This window comes from Macrosteles quadrilineatus, unplaced genomic scaffold, assembly GCF_028750875.1.
Source record: "Macrosteles quadrilineatus isolate MER2022 unplaced genomic scaffold, UCM_ALF_1.0 Scaffold_2__2_contigs__length_208266976, whole genome shotgun sequence".
Classification (NCBI taxonomy): domain Eukaryota; kingdom Metazoa; phylum Arthropoda; class Insecta; order Hemiptera; family Cicadellidae; genus Macrosteles; species Macrosteles quadrilineatus.
Window position 1 is genome coordinate 69859475 of NW_026542595.1, and position 17745 is coordinate 69877219.

General features: G+C 37.5%; 2 protein-coding genes across 2 annotated transcripts; both read right to left on the reverse strand.

The window, feature by feature from the left end:
* Positions 1-646: 646 nt before the first annotated feature.
* On the reverse strand, positions 647-1735 carry LOC128984393 (uncharacterized protein DDB_G0271670-like). The gene is made up of 2 exons (XM_054403710.1): positions 1669-1735; positions 647-1272 (listed from the first exon to the last, which is right to left on the reverse strand). Exons 1-2 carry the CDS (start codon positions 1733-1735, stop codon positions 647-649), a joined length of 693 nt encoding a protein of 230 aa, XP_054259685.1.
* Positions 1736-7717: 5982 nt separating this feature from the next.
* Positions 7718-9400, reverse strand: LOC128984394 (uncharacterized). Its single transcript, XM_054403711.1, has one exon. The coding sequence runs from the start codon at positions 9398-9400 to the stop codon at positions 7718-7720; it is 1683 nt and encodes a 560-aa protein (XP_054259686.1).
* Positions 9401-17745: the final 8345 nt, after the last annotated feature.

A 17745-nucleotide genomic window follows, 5' to 3' on the forward strand; every position in this document is an offset into this window, starting at 1 on the left:
CCTATCAATTCTGGTTTTTTTCGCTTGAATTTGTGGTGGACGACAGGGTCAAGCAAAGCCTGACGTTCGTGGTTGGCTAGGCAAAATCTTGTCTATCACAACAACACGTGAGGTGCTCGGTGTTGGATCAGATGTACAAGATTTTTCCTGAGCCTGGCTTTTGACGATTATTGATGGTCTTTCAAATGACTGAGGATTGGTAGCGACAGGTTTGCTGCTAATAATTTTAGGTTGAGTGGGTACCATCCTGCTTTTCCCCTTAGTGTGGAGGCTGCACACATTAGCATCAGAAAAGCAGGACTTTTCACAACGCTCACCTTTTTTCACCCCTTTTTGGAAAATATAAGAACATTGTGGCTTGGGCTTAAATGCAGCTCGTCGTTTGGCCATGAGTTTTACCAATTTTTCAGAAGGGTTTGAATGGGAGGGAAGGGATTCTTTTGAGGATTCAGTTTTAGTTAAGAGTTTTCTAACAACGGTGGGTGCAGCAGGGAGGGATTTGGGTGGGGGTTTTGGAATGGTAATTTCAGGAGAATCTATGTCAGGCATTTGGTTCGAGGAGGAATTTAAATTAGGAAGAGTTAGGCTATGTGGTTGAGGTTTTGGAGACGGCTTACGTTTGGGAGTGGATGGCTTTTCTGGAGATTTAATAGGAGATAGCAAGGAAGAGAATTATGGGAGAGAGAAGCATGGATAGAGGGGACTTAATTGTTTGATTTTTGGACGATGACGTAGAAGAAGAGGACGAGGACGATGAAGAAGACGAGGAAGATGATGACGAAGAAGAAGAAGAGGAAGACGATGAATCAGACCGTTTCTTCGACGAAGTGTTACCAGAAGAAGATTTCTTCAATCTATCTTCAAACAAAGCAGAAGAAGATCCTGGCTGCGAAAGAGTCTTGGCGGCAAGGGAAGATCCAGGCTCTTGGGAAGATTGAGTTGATATTGTAGTTGTTTTCTTTGCATCGTCAGACAAAGCAGAAGAAGAGGATCCCGGCTGCGACAGAGTCTTGGTGGCAAGGGAAGATCCAGGCTCTTGGGAAGATTGAGTAGATATTGTAGTTGTTTTCTTTGCATCGTCAGACAAAGCAGAAGAAGAGGATCCCGGCTGCGACAGAGTCTTGTTGACAAGGGTTTCAAAAGGAGTTGATGATTTCGTCTTCTTAATACCTCCAGTCAACGCCTCCTGAAGTTTAGATCTTTTGATGCCTGCCACTGGCTTCATTGGCTTGGTAGTCTTTCTTAAGCAGCGGTCCATTGCTTTTCTGCAGGCTGGCAACAGAATGATGTTATTAACCAATATGCTCTCTCATTTATACCCACCCTAAGTGGTGGGGGATATAGATAGACGTAGTGGGGGAAGATATGAGTGTGGTAAAGAGGTGGGGGAATAAGTACATCTAAAAGGAGGAGTTGCATGTGGGCAGAGAAACTATTTGGGTGCCACTTCAAAAACAACGAGTACCATTTCTCCCCAGGAATTTAGGCGACAAAATGGGTTTATCCTTTACAGGTCTTTCTCAAATTTTGTAACCGACGATATCAGTTGGTCTTTATTTACGGGAAACCCTCGGTAAGCCATCTGAGCCATCCACTGCACTATCAAATTCTCTTCTTCACTGGACAGAACATGTGGTCGACCAGACTTTGCGTGGATACCGTACTTACCTTTGATCTTATCTTGTAGTGAGGACTTGGGTATTCCAAAGGTTTTTACGGCAGCAGCAATTGACATCCCCTCCCGCAGAACCACGTCAAACAAATCAAAATATTACGTCAATCGCAAGACCCCAGAGCAGGTTCATCCAGCGCACATACACTTTCTATAGAAAACAGCCTTACAGGTAACACATTTTTACTGTGATCTTTATTTATATCCATGAGCAGATTTATAATCACGTCTAGTGAATGAAATGTTCGTGTTTGAAGAAGAATTATAAATTATTGTTACAAAATTATAAACTATCATATTATATCCTTTGTATGTAAACTATATAACCCACCTCTTTGTTGTTATCTTGTTTGTTTATAAGGCCTACTAGATCATTAATAATTTTTATACAAATAAGCTCATGCTTATTATAACTAAATTAAATTAAATAATTATATTCCATTTCGTTCATTTTACTTTATATATAATAACAAAATCACGATAAAGATTTTGTTTAATAATAACGTTCTCAAGACTTAATTAATTTATGTTTTATATTTCTAATTCAAGCACACCATGTTGACAATTAAAGTGAATGGAGGTGTTATTTCCTCTCATTTTTTGTATGTACACAAAATCTTTTCATCATAGGCTTACTTGTACCATTGGTATATGCTTCCTCTATAAACTTTGGATTTTCAGGATGTATCTGCCTATAATGTGCATTTAATCCCTAGGACTTATAAAACAAACCAGATAAAGATCATTTAATGATATCTCTCTGCCACTACAACTGGTGAAAAATATCTCGAGCTATAAAAAATACGCTTATATTCCTATGACGACATCCTTTGGTAAATATATCAACTACTGCATTTTTTTCTTCACACATCATATCATTTATAACCACAAGTGTTGGATCTTTGCCTTCAAAGTCTTCTAAATTAGGAAGTCCTTCTATGTAGTTTATTTTGGTAGCGTAAGTATTACCTGCACCGCCTCCAGTACCATAATACCAGGATATCTTAACAAATTTTGTATCGCACATTTCTCTTACATGATCGAAACAAACACTGACTTTCCACTACCTGATAGTCCTGCCACAATGGCAGAGAAAGGATGTGACCACTTCAAACTCTTAGTATTGAGATCAAACACTTTCCTTAAAACTAAAGTATAATTTTGGTTAAGGTACATGTAAATAAATACAACCGATTGCATACGTTATAATGTTACTATGTAATGCTTACAAAAACTATCAAAATGTATAAAGGCTGCATATGTCTAACAGATTCTTGCTTTACATGAAAATATTTAAAAACTCCAATGGTGTGTATCTGCTACCTCCCCGGGCTGCGTGCTTTTCACCAAGCCAAGACGGTCACCAAACCAAGACGGTCACCAAACCCGTTGTTGTAGGGGTCGATTTCTGTATTGCTCAGCGCCAGCGCAGCGTTGAATCGTCTTGGTAGATACGCACGCGGATAAAAGTCGTCTCCGGCTTGACCCTCCAGGATCACAACGACTGTCTCGCCGTATGGAGATTTTACTCCCTCAAACATGGTGATTAAATAAGGTACTTCCATCAACAAGCCGTCAACTCTGGTGTAGGTGGGGTTATTGGACTTGAAGAAGTCGAGTGCGTCTCTGAGATCCATCGGTGCGGCTGATAACATCAATGGAGTGGAAAGCATCGACTCTATAGGCCTAAGTGTATAGGCTTAAAAAAGATCTGCTGCTGCTCAATGTTCTGTGGAATGCCAGTGTCCACCTTTTCGAAGTCTGATCTAATCTGACTGGTGGACTATCCTTACTTTATGGGCATCGATTAAGGATTGAATTAACAAATCCTACCCATACTTGGTTTTCAATTTGTTAAAATTTTTAAGGATACTCAACTGGCCATCTTCACGTATAACCTGGAAGCAAACATTCTTATTGCAGCTGAAAAATGAAAATCCTGAAATACTGGTAGGCAATAATACAACCTTTAACATAAATTACAACAGTATTCCATTTAAATGACAAGTCTTTGAGAATTGGAATCGACCACTTTTAAACCCTTTTACGGGAAAACAGTAAATTTACGCAAAAATAAAACGCCATTATGCAATTTTACTTATAATAATCGATTAGGAAAACATAAAAAAGGTAATTTTCCATTAGGTAACTTAAACTGCAGTAGACTGTACTGGTATTTGTCATATTCAATAAGCTCTCATAAAAGAATGGTGTAAAATATTATCATTAGTTGATGTAGTGTAAGCCTAGGCCTATTCCTATGCTAAGTAAAAGATGAATGAAATGTAGTCCCAGTCAACTACCGATGCGAGTTCAACGAACTGTTTTATGTTGATATTTTTCAAATCTCTGTAAGACACAAATTTAATCTTTTTCTGTTTGACCATTGTATGAGGAACTTTATATGTTCTATTTTTTTGTTCTTTTTTTTCCTAATGTCTTTCGTTTTTTTTTTTTTTTATTTAACTCATTTCTTCTTTTAGTTGGGCCGATAACCAAATTATTATTCTGATAAACCTTTTTCTTTATATTTTTTTTGGAAATGCTATGTTAAAGTAGTACATAAAGCTGTCCAAAAAAATATCAAATTTTTTGTCTACTGGTGCCTGATAAACTTCCAGCCATGATTCATTTTCGAATAATGATTTCAGGGCTGTGCGAATCCAGAAATTTTGGTTCGAATCCGAATCCGAATCATAGCTGTACAGAATTTACCGAATCCGGATCGAATCCGAATACTTAAATTAGTTCCGGGTCGAATCCGAATCTAAAATTTATTGCCATTACCGAATCCGGATCGAATCCGAATCTCAAATTTACAGCTGTTATCGAACCCGGATCGAATCCGAATCTCATATTTACAGCTGTTATCGATTCTGAATATTTTAACCAGTTCCGAAAGACAATGTCTTTCGGAACTCGACAATCTTTAAGACATAATATGTCATCATTTATATTATTTAGAATTTGGTCAAGAGAGGATTCTTGAAATGTTAAGTGCTGTAAAGCAATAACTGTTTGGTTTAAGCTTTGGTTAAGCCTATATTTGAATTTTCAACTAAGGATTCCCAAAGATAGCTTATATATCTTAACTGACCTACTTTTCCAGACTGTACTGTCCACTCTTGTATTAGTTAACCCACAGTCAGCATGTCCTACTTGTTTATTCTCTTTTTAAATATGTATATAGTGGATTATATTTTGACTGTTGGAGTAAACTAATAACGTTTAACATGTAATTATTTGCTCAAGATCTCTCTTCCTTCTAAATGCTAGAGAGTGTAATGTAATTGTGAAAATAAAATACTTAATATAAAGTGTTGTAACTGGAAGACCTCCTGAACAGCTACGGAATATCCTATCTACCACTCTTGGAGAAGATTCGCCCCTTCAAAGACTGTCCGCCCCTGGTGATCTCACTCCACGCTCCAGTCTACAGCCACTCACCAGACATCTCCACCAAACCCACGGACTCAACCATAAGAAACTTTGTATATACTCACTCATCTAATAAATTGGTATTATTCTGACATGTTCCTATATTTTAAGATATATTTTGTAAATTTAAGTATTAATTTCTTTTTCACTCCATAGTAAAATTGTCTCATTCTCCCCTATGAACCCGCCCCCAACAATAACAATATCACAGAATGAGAATGACCAAGATGTTACTATGTTAATAAAATATTACTTCTTAATTGTAGTTTAATATTTTTTATTATTAGGGGTCTGATTTGTAAATAATAAAATAAAAATATAAAATGGTTTTATAATTTATTAATATTATAACATGATGAATTAGAAATATGACATATAAATGTAAAACAAAGAATAAGAATTATAAGAATTGTATGTATGTTTTGTTTTGTTTGCCCAAATCTTCCCTGGCAATTGGCAATAACTAAGATCTATTGGAATAAAAACAACTGAATGATTTATCCTGTACTAAAATGAACTCTTTTATTCATTAATTCTTAAAACAAACAAATATGAATAAGAATAAACATAACTAAAAGTAATTTCTCCTTACTTTTAATTTTACAAGACAAAACCTACTGTAGGATAATAGATTGAAATAAGAGGCTAGGCAAAAGGCCAAAACCAAAGCAAGAAAATAAAAAGTTTAAACTTAATAACATAGTAAGTTAGTAAGTAAGTTAATAACATAGTAAGTTAATAACATAGTGGTAAGTTTAAACTAACCATAGAACATTTTCACGAAGGTTTGACAAATTACATTTATGTGTTAAGTACAGTTAAATATGTTAACCAATTTAATATTAATTACTTTAAGGAGCTGAGATTATATTTCATTCAACCCTTACTTTGATGGTACCAGTACAGTTACCGTAAAACTGCGGTAAAGGACTCACCACACTTCATGTTTGCAACATATGACATATACCTTCGTACAAGTTTGTTTTAATGAAACCTCATGTTAAGATACAAATTTTCGCTGCAATACAGAGCGATAATTCATTCACATCACAAAAAAATGGTCAGTTTACAGAGAATCTATTTTTGTTGTTAATATTACTAACGTTTTATATAAGAATACTGAACAAATATTCTCCATCATATGAAAAAGTATATCATATTTACATATCAATTATTTATATATCCATACAAAACAAACAACAAAAAATTAAATATTGTACAATACAGTACATATAAACAATGTGCAAAAATAAATATAAATTCTTCAAATAAGTAATAATAATAACTGTGTTCTTTGGCAACACAATTGGTATTGGTATTTAAACCTCATGTTCAAATACGAATTTTCACTGCAATACAGAGTGATAATTCATTCACAAAATAAAAACAAAATTGGCCATTTAACAGAGAATCAATTTATGTTGTTAACACTATACTGAACAAATACTCTCCATCATATGAAAAAGTAGCCTATATCATATTTATTTACATATCAATTATTTATAAATCCAAACAAAACAAACAACAAAAATAAATGCAAACAAACAAATGAAATATTGTACAATACAGTACATATAAACAATGTGCAATATTGTTTAAATAAATAAAAAAATTTCAAATAATAATAACTGTGTTCTTTGGCAACGCAAGTGGTATTCAGTACATCGTATTATTTTGAAATAATAATAAATAAAAACTAAATTTTTGGGATCTTTATCTCAAGAGCATTTTTTGAGAGTGTAAAGTTTAGCACATTTCAAAATGTGCCAAGTGAATGAGATAATTTTACATTACTTTAAAAAAACTGTTCTTAATCCGTGTAAATGGAATATTTTAGTCTTTGTCTTTGTTCGATATGAGAGTTAATAGAGAGTAGAAAAAAACAGTGTCACATACCTTTCAATAAGAAAATCCAACACTGGAAAGTAGCAGGGGGAATGGGGATTGGGTGAGCTCACCACGCTGAGAGACACACAAGAAGATCTGGAAGTTCAGATGCACTACACACTTCGAAATGGGGAATTTAGTACTATTATTCACTGATTAAGATATAGAGGTTTTAAAGTTGGGACACTTCCACCACGAGGTGGTCAAAAGACCGAGAGATTGCCAGAAAAACGGCGCGGCGCGGCACATACGTCCGATCGAGGAAGGTTTTAGACGCTAACTGGATAAAATCATGGTGGGGAAATTTGAATTTTCCATGAGAGGGAAAGAGACAGAGATAGATCACGCCATATGACGTAGGCATCGTATGATTTTAAGGAGAATGTGGGGGAGGGGAATTGCCGTGGTGTGTGTGTGTGTGTGTGAGTAGAGTAGAGTACATTTTACAGACTTAAAATAAGTGACTAACACACAAATAAATGTTGAAAACCTATGCACACTGTTAATTAAATGTTAATAAAATTAATGATTGACGATGAGACTACTAATTAACATATTTACAAAACCATACTGAACATACCGGCCGCCTTGAAGCATTGTAGGCTTCAAAAAAAATTATTGTTTACAAGCCGGCATGTCTAAGACACTTAGTCTATAGGAAGAGGGAAGACCTTTGAGACAGGCCTTCGGTATGGTTGGTGCGCACGTAGACTACACGCACTATACCATCGTCTCTGGGATGTGTTGTGGTGATGCGTCCCAGGGGCCACTGAAGGGGGGTGATGACTCCTGAAGTAGGATGAGGTCTCCAACATGAAGATCTGAAGAAGGAGTAGTCCATGTCAAAGTCACAGAAAAACCACCAGGGTCGTAAATCCTGGTGATGTTGCTGAGTAGCTGACGCTTAGTGCAAGCGCCGGAGGGTAGGTCCAAGTGATAGGAGAAGGAATCCGTAGTAGGTGACCAGTGTAGTCCTAAGATGGAGTAATGAGGTTGCTCTGGATCTTGCAAAATGACAGGTGTCTCACGATGATCTTCTGGAACTGCTTCCAGTAGGCGAGGGGAATTTGACGACCACTTCCGGAGTTCGAATCCACCTTTCTTCAGGAGGGCGATGAGTTGACCCTGGAGTTGGAGGGCTGATTCTTCGTCAACGGAGCCTGTGATAATGTCATCAACATAGGAATGAGAGATGATGAATCTGGCTGCGTCAGGGAAAGCTTCACCTTCATCCTTCACCAGTTGTCCCAAGGTCTTTATGGCAAGATAGGGGGAACTATTTAAGCCGTAGGTCACTGTTGTCAACTTGTAGATGTCAAGCTCGTGAGAGGGGTCTTCACGCCATAGGATCAGCTGAAAATTCTGGTCTTCTGGGCGGACTCGAATTTGTCGGTACATTTGCCGTATGTCACAGGTAAAAACAACATTATGGACTCTAAAATTAAGTAAAATGTCACAAATGTCTGTTTGGAGTTTTCGTCCAGTGAGAAGGACGTCATTTAGAGAGATACCTGTGCTAGTCTGTGCACTAGCATCAAAAACTGTGCGTAGCTTTGTGGTACTGCTAGTTTCCTTTAGTACCCCATGGTGAGGGAGGAAATAATGAGGTTGAGATAAGTCAATGGTAGAAACTTTTTCCATGTGACCTGCTAAGAGGTAATCACTCATAAACTCATGATAAAGTTCCGAGAAATTAGGCTGAGATTGGAATTTGTGTTCCAGTGCGCGAAATCTACGCTCCGCAGCAAGCTTAGAAGCTCCAAGAGGGGAGTGAGCCTGTTTGAATGGAAGGCTGACAATATAACGTCCGTCTGAATCTCTAGCGTGAGTGGCGTCAAAATGTTTGTCGCAAAGTTCTTCTTCCGCTGTCCGTTTATTGCATGGAGGTAGTTCTTCCTGCAACCAGAACCTTTGCAACGAGTTATGTAACTCTGTGTCATTGACAGAGAGCATGGATACAGAATAATGTGTTGAAAGAGGAGTGATTGACGTACATGGTGCTTGTCCCATTATGATGAATCCAAAATGGCTGCCTACAGCATGAGGGAGGTTGGGACCAAGCGAATGACTTTCGTTAGTGAGTAACTGTGGGAATAAACTTCCACCTAACAAAACATCTACACTACTAGGTAAGTGGAACGTAGGGTAAGCTAGTGTGTAGGCTTTGGCTTTGTGGAACACTTCCGGGGTCAGTTTTGCTCTGGGTAAATCCTTAGAAATCCTATCTAAAATGAGGAAGGGGTGCTGAGTTACCATGGTGAGGCCTGAGAGAGTGGTTAAGGTCAGGTGTGTCAGTCCTCGGGTAGAGGTAGCCGTTTGAGCAATACCTGTTATTTGAACAGAGGAATGTGTGCGCTTGACACCCAGCAAATGAGCAGCACGCTCAGAAATAAAATTACACATACTTCCCGAGTCTAAGAGAGCCCGGAAGACGTGAGTAGTACCTTAGGGGAGAAGGGGTGCGTGGTTCGTCAATTGGATTCAAAGATTCAATAATGCTTTGAATTTTGATATAAACATCGTTGATATCATCTTGATCAGTAGAGAGTTGTGAGGTTGGAGCTTCTTCAGGGGCCAAACCTTCAAGAACTCTTTGAAGGTTACCTTCAAAGTCAGCACGTTTTTTAGTTATTTCTTTCGCATAACTACTTAAGGTTCTTAAGTTGACCTGGCTGAGAGGAGGGGGTAGATTAGATACAGCTTCTACTGCAGTGAGAATTTTCTCAAACCTTGCTTTGATTAAAGCAGTGGAGCGTTCATAAGTGGAAAACTTGATTGGTCCAGGCATTGTTTAGGTTGTGAATTACCTTACAATAAGTTAAAAAATCTACAATGATGAAACCATAAAATAAAAAAAGTTATAATAAGCATTAAACATGAATAAATGCTAAGCAATGTTGTTAACAAAGAAACGTTAGTTTTAACAATTCATTAACAATATTGGATAAATGTATTACTGTGATGGTTTGTTTTGTATTCAAACGTATTTATACACAGTGGTTAGCCTATAAAATGTTTTTACGTTAGCTTCTTCTATGTACAATCAGTGACAAATAGAAAACATAAATGAAAAATTAACAACTATTTAATATTGTTAAGTGGACACTATTTGTGTTCAAGAGCTGTCAAACGAATATTTAGAGGAGCGAAAATAAAATATCAGAGGATTTATAGAGCTGTACGGCTTTTAAATGGAATGCCGTAGTTCGAGTCGGTTCCGGATGTTCCACAATGAACACCGTCTGGCTTTGCACTAACAGCTGACTATCTGAAACAGCTGACCTAGAGAGGCTATGAACGGAAATCAGCTACGCTCATGATCTCAGTGATCGGTATTACATACATAAAGTGTGCTCTAAATAGATAGATCATAAACTACTTAAATTCAATTAACTAAATAAGTAATTTGACGATAGAACAATAATTAACAAAATATACAAATGTAAAATTAGGTCATTTACAACAGTGAAGTTAAATCAGTTGAGTCCTATTAATTAACTGTTTAACAGAACAACAAAACGCACCTAACAAACAGTATATACTATGATTACTCAGAGACAAGAGAATAAACAAAACAAACAAGAAACGTCAATAGTGAAAGGGCCACTAAATATTGTGTAATTAGCAGTCAAGGATTAAATGTATTACACGAGAGAACAACTAATAATAAACAATTGTTTAAACACAATCAGCATATATGATCACAAGAGGAGTTAGCATATTAATTTGAAATATAATTAAATGAGAAATAAAAACAAATAAAAATTTGCAAAATCAGTAACAAATTACGTTATGATCAATAAATGACAGTAGGCCTAGTATCAACAATAAATCAAAATTCACACATACACTTATAATTAATTAAACTATTGACAAAGGCATATGTGTTGTTGTTATTGTTGTGAGAGGAAGGAGAAAAAAGGAATAACGTTCACATCAATTGCACAGCTGATGCGCTTTGAGTTCGGTCGATCAGCTGATCGATCAGAGGGGGGAGAACGTTCACGATCGATACGATCACCAAACGAAGTTCGCGCAGGCGCGCATATCGTCCAATACAGTTCAAGTTGATTTGCAAAGAGGGGGAAGCGTCGTTTCCCTCGTTCATGTACAACCGACGCAACCAAGAAAAAATGGCGACTCTGCGCCAAAACGAAATAATTAATTTCAATAAGCACTTGTACTACAAAATGTTCAGAGTTTATGGACAGTAAAATTAGTGTTTACCGCACAGAAAATTGTGAGAGAGAGTGTGAGACTTGAGTTCAGTGAAATAATAACGAAAAATAAACATGTGGCTTTTCAAAGGACGCCGAGTCAAAGTTCAAAGTTGCAAAGTGGCAGGTTTCCAAAGCGTGATTCAAAGCACATCCGGCTCGAAGGACCAAAATGTTCGATATGAGGGTTAATAGAGAGTAGAAAAAAAACAGTGTCACATACCTTTCAATAAGAAAATCCAACACTGGAAAGTAGCAGGGGGAATGGGGTTTGGGTGAGCTCACCAGAGGGACACACAAGAAGATCTGGAAGTTCAGATGCACTACACACTTCGAAATGGGGAATTTAGTACTATTATTCACTGATTAAGATATAGAGGTTTTAAAGTGGGGACACTTCCACCACGAGGTGGTCAAAAGACCGAGAGATTGCCAGAAAAACCGGCGCGGCGCGGCACATACGTCCGATCGAGGAAGGTTTTAGACGCTAACTGGATAAAATCATGGTGGGGAAATTTTAATTTTCCATGAGAGGGAAAGAGACAGAGATAGATCACGCCATATGACGTAGGCATCGTATGATTTTAAGGAGAATGTGGGGGAGGGGAATTGCCGTGGTGTGTGTGTGTGTGAGTAGAGTAGAGTACATTTTACAGACTTAAAATAAGTGACTAACACACAAATAAATGTTGAAAACCTATGCACACTGTTAATTAAATGTTAATAAAATTAATGATTGACGATGAGACTACTAATTAACATATTTACAAAACCATACTGAACAGTCTTTATAAACATTAAACAAAAACAGAAACTGTTCAGCATGTTCATGTGTAAGAGATTCTCTTCTCTGCGTAATGATGTTGCCCGCTGCACTAAAGAGTCGTTCGCTACTGGCCAGGGTTGCAGGTATGGGAAGGTAATTTTGCGCCAATTTAGATAGGATGGGATATTTGGAGGAAGCTTGCTCCCACCAAACAAAAGGATTTACTGTTTTCTCAACAAGGCCGTCTTGAAAGTAAGCATTTACTTCCTGAATTCCTGGGCTGAGAGATGGTTGCATTTGTTTGGATGCTGCTTTGTTGAAAGCACTCCAAATGTCATTTTCTTTAGAGCATGAAGGCTGGGTTTCTCTGGAGACATCAGCCTGCTGCACACTTGAATGGTTCATCCGGTTCATCGATTGGTAAATGGTTTCAGCAAGCTGTGCAAGTTTTTTTACAATCAATTTCTTTTCAAGTAAAACACATTTAAACCGAGGATCTAGAGCTGTACAGATTTGATTAATACTGTTATCCTTGTATAGTGGAAATCTTGTTTTCAGGGAATTGAGAAGATTTTTTGCAAATGATACACTTTTTCTTGTACCATTTGATTTGTTGCTTGGGCCCGAAGCAATTATATTTGTTAACTTTGTTTCAATTTTATGTAATACTGGGATAATCATAGAAGACGTAGGATATTTATCGGCAGACATAATTCTTGTGACCACTTCAATTGGTTTGAGAGACTCAATGTAAGCTTCTGCTAAACCCCATTCATCTTGACTTAAAATAGATATTGAGTGATGTGACGTTGCCAGTTCCGTGTTTATCGCAATTTTGAGCTCAACAAGCCTTTCAAGCATTAAGAATTCGGAATTCCATCTGGTGTCTACCATTTGTATTACGTGTTTTGGATTCATTGACAGTTGTTGTTGAATTTTTTTTAATCTTGATGTTGCAGCATTGCTCTTATGGTAATGCCCTACAATAGACCGTGACTTTTGCAGCATTTCTTGAGCTGCTGTGTCACTGTTAACTGCAGATTCCACAACGAGCTGGAGTTTATGTGCGAAACATTCTCTATGAACCCACGAGGTTTGTTTAACCGCATTGACAATATTTTTTCCGCCATCGGTTACCATGTAAATTGGTATTACCTTTTCTCTTCTTTCAGACAATCCCCAATTATACATATCTGTTTTTAGGAAATTAGAGATGTTTTTAGGAAATTAGAGATGTTTTCACCAGTAGCCTTTTCCTCAAACAGTTTATTTCCTAGGCAGAAACTTTTACTATTAAAATCTTTATCTATGTAGTGGCATGTGAGAGAGAAATAAGAGTCACCACTCCTAGATTTCCATCCGTCCGTAGTAAACGCTAGACTTTCTAGGTAGGGTAAGTCTTCATTTATAATTGATTTTACTTTTGTCATCTCTTCGTAGTACAATTTAGGTATTATTGATCTTGAAAATGTTGTTCTGCTATGGTGATTGTATTTTGGAAAACCAGCATTTATAAGACGTTTAAAACCTGGCTCCTCAACAATCGAGTAGGGATGCAGGCCTTGCACAATAAAAGTAGAGACTAGCCCATCAACTTTCTTTTGCTCTTTACAGTCCAAAGGCCACTTAGGAATGCCAATGCCATAGTAGTTTTTGTTGAATTTTTTTGTCTGTTGGTATTTGTAGACTTTTCTTTGATTGCTCTTTATATTTTTATTTTTCGATTGTATAGCTCTCATAACTTTGTTTGTGACTTTTCAAATGTTTGATTAATGAAGATGTCGTTCCACTTGTCCCTTGTTTTAAAATTTTTTGACAAATTTTACATTTTCCTTCAAATTTGTTAGGTTTTTCAAAGTAATTCCATAGAGGATTTGTATTTCTTATCAATTGGATTGGTGGGGATGGGGATTGAATTTGTGAGGTCGATGGGAGGATTTCATTTTCATTAGTACGAGAACATTTATTGATGGAAGTAGAATTAGATTGCTTGGTTTGTGTTATAAAAATCGGAGCAACTTTTTGCTTCTTTTTTTGAAGATTTAGATTTTGTCTATCATCAGCATCTTTTCTCTTGCATTTGTTCTTATTAGAATCTTCATGGTTTTCTATATGGTCACAGTAGTCTGGATCTTCATGAATGTTGTCATAACTGTCTAGGTCTTCAGTAATGTTGTCATAGTCGTCTAGGCCTTCAGGAATGTTGATGCTGTAATAATCATCTAGGTTTTCAGCAATGTTGCCATCATCTTCAGGAATGCTGCCACCATCCATTTTCTGTAGAAAAAGAACCTATGTCAGGCAAGCCGATAAATGATTTTTTTCAAGAAAACGTTGGAAAACCAGGGAAAAGTGGGAAAAAGTTTTTTTGGCGAAATCTGTCATGTGGGAACTAGATTTAATCGGTAGAGCGAGATGAACAAGAATATGCACAAAGTTACGACCTCATAAGCGTCAATACATCAGATCAGGTCTATTTCAACGTTGGTCAGCCGACCTTTTCCTCCAAGAGGTTTACCGTCAGCTAATTTGATTTTTTTTATGTGCCTTGCGCCGTCTCAGCCTTGTACCAACTCTTTTTTGAACATGGCCTACACATTCGAATTTTGTAATGGGCACATCTTCACCATATGGCTTATCCTTCAATACTGCAGCTAAACCCTTGGAGTCGCCGTCCCCTAAGTAGCGTGTATAACGCAGGCCAAGTTTTTCAACTGATCTTGAACATAAGGCTTTAGCTCCAGCAACCTCCATCCCACCGCTAGAACCAACATAATTGCAAGAGCAGAGACCTGACTCTTTGTGCAGTATCTGTTGCTGTCGTGGTGTATTCGATTTTTGTACACAGGCAGTACAAAACTTGGATAGGCATTCGAAGTCGAGAACTTTACCAGTGTCGAATGCAGTCACTGTTACAATCCCATTCAACGAGGTGTGCCCCCGCTTCTGCCAAGAACCATCGAAGCAGGCAGCCACATCCCTGTTACCATCATTTTCTCTTATAGCTTCAACAGTAGCATTTCTAGTGAAAGCACCACAAACCTCAGTTGCAGCTCTAAGCAAGGACTTGGTATATTTCTTACAAGGCGGAGCCATATTCATTACGGCTGAAAACAATTTTCCTGCTTCCAGTCCTTTGCCAATTGATCTAAGAGCATATATATACCTTGTGTTTACCTCATATGTATTACAAATAGCTCTAGAGGTTATTGTGTGGGCATGAAACTTACAATATTTACAATTCAAGATTAGCCTATGCGCCAAACTAGATCTGAAATCGTAGTCTACGGTTATGTGTAAACTATTAGACAGCGTATCAAATATTAGTGTAAACTAGCAACAACCTTTTCAAGGCTGTTTGTTGGGTCACACTGCTTACATTTGGAGTTCAGTTGTATTAACGAAGACATTAGTTCTATATTTACAATAATATTTACATTTTTGTCACTACTTACAAAGCCTGTGGGTAGGTTTGAGTTCTTTATTTTCCTCGAGCTGGATGAGAGGTTAGCAGTAGGCCTAGGCCTAGCACTAGTCGGCGTATTCACGTTATCACTAGTTGCTGGAGTTATTCTAGTATGTTGTGTAGCCGTTGAGGGGTCATCTGATTGATGCTGATTGATTGGGGGTGTAAAACTAAATTAAGTGTGCTGATTCTGCTACCAAATTAATTAATGAAAGACGTGTTGGGGACCAGAGGACGGAGATCTTTTACCCAGACCGGAAGCTTGCATAGCCAGCTTTGATTTATGCTAATACAACTGATTTACTAAAAACTATCCTTCCAAAACTTGTGATCTAGAAAATGACTGTTAATGAAAATGATTGACTGGTAATTGAACTACTTAAATAGGAAATGCCTAACAATTTATTGAAAAGAATTATGGAAACTTCTGGTGAAAACGTGTTGCCCTAATCATGTCGAAAATGGTCCGAGCCTGAAGGGCTCGACCAGTAAATTTCCTAATTCCTACATTTCAAATGTCGGAGGACCCTTGTAGGCCTCCCCCTCGTTGCTAACTAGCCTGACATATTAATTTAGTTTCTACTACGATAATTATACTAATAACTTAGCCATTAAGATGAGTTTTCAGGGCGAGGAGCTCTTCTGTGGGAATTCTTGGTAGTCGTTGGCGGTGAAGTGGGGAGGAGGTTGGGTTGGGGAAGGTCGGTGGGAAGAAGGTTGGGAAAGGTCGGTGGGGGAAGCCGTTCGCTTGCTCGCGGTGGGCTGACGAGTTCGCCATGCAGCCCTGCCACACGAAGCGCTGACACTATAAGAAATATAGCGTGCCGCTATGCGTCACAACCACCCCCCCTTCAAGGAACGAAAAGCCCTAAAAAAAACAGTTTTGCTAAAGGTTGGAGAAGGGTATCATAGGTGTGTTTTTTTTTTTTTTTTTTTTTTTTTTTTTGTGTGAGGGAACCTTCGGATGATTTGCTTCCAAATGTGGAAGGCTGAAGGTTCAGACCATCCCGGTTGTAATTGGCACCTCGGACACCCTGAATTTCCCGAACCAACCACGGCAGAGAGCGGGATCCACCCCCCCTGCGAAAAGAGGAAGTTTTGTGGGGACGACAGTTCTTTTCCCTAGCCTACTAAATTGAGATTGTTGAGTTTGAATGCAAATTTATGAAAAGGGACGGTGTTATGAATTCCTGTCTCTAGTAATCAGCTGAGTAATCAGGAGTAATCAGGAGGATAACAAATCTCCTGGAGAAGATGGTATAGTAGCAGAATTATTTAAAAAAGGTGGCAGGACTACACTAGAAAAACTCCATGATATAATATGTAGAGTATGGAACGAAGAAAAAATGCCAAAAACATGGAAAGAATCTATAATAGTGCCAATATATAAAAAAGGAGACAAAGGAATATGTGGAAATTACAGAGGAATATCTTTGCTCAGTCATGGATATAAAGTTTTATCAAAGATTATTCAAAAGCGACTCGAGGAATACACAAGTAGTATAATAGAGGATCACCAGGCAGGATTTGTAAAAGGGAGATCTACAATGGACCAGATTCACATACTTAAACAAGTTATTAGTAAGCACTGGGAATACAATAAAGAAGTACATGGGCTTTTCATTGATTTTTCGAAGGCCTATGATAGCCTTGACAGGGGAAGAATATATCAGCAGATGGAAAAGTTTGGGATCCCCAGAAAACTAATAAAACTAGTAGAAATGTCCTTGAATGAATCAAAATGCAAAGTAAAAGTAGATGGAGAGTTATCAGAAAGCTTTGAAGTAAGAACAGGCGTAAGGCAAGGTGATGGAATGTCGCCTATACTATTTAACATAGCATTAGAAGAGGCCCTCCAACAAGTAAGACAAACAAATATAGGTTTAGAAATGGGAACAAAAATAAACATCCTAGCTTTTGCGGACGATGTAGTAATTCTGTCCAAAAACAGAAATGACCTAGAGGAGCTAACCAGACTGTTCATAAAAAAATCAGAAAAAATGGGCCTAAAGATTAATGATGAGAAGACAAAATATATACACTTCACGAGACAGCCAAATGAAGTGAGGACAAATGAAATTAGTATAGATGGACATACTTTTGAAGTTGTTGAACAATTTAAATATCTAGGGGTAATTATATCAAGCAGCAATAGTGAAGAAATGGAAATAAATTATAGGATTGCTCAGGCCAATAAATGTATGTATTCTTGTAAGAAATTGTTGACTTCAAAGATTCTCTCACATAAAACGAAAATAAAAATATATCATAGTATAATTCGACCAGTATTAACATATGG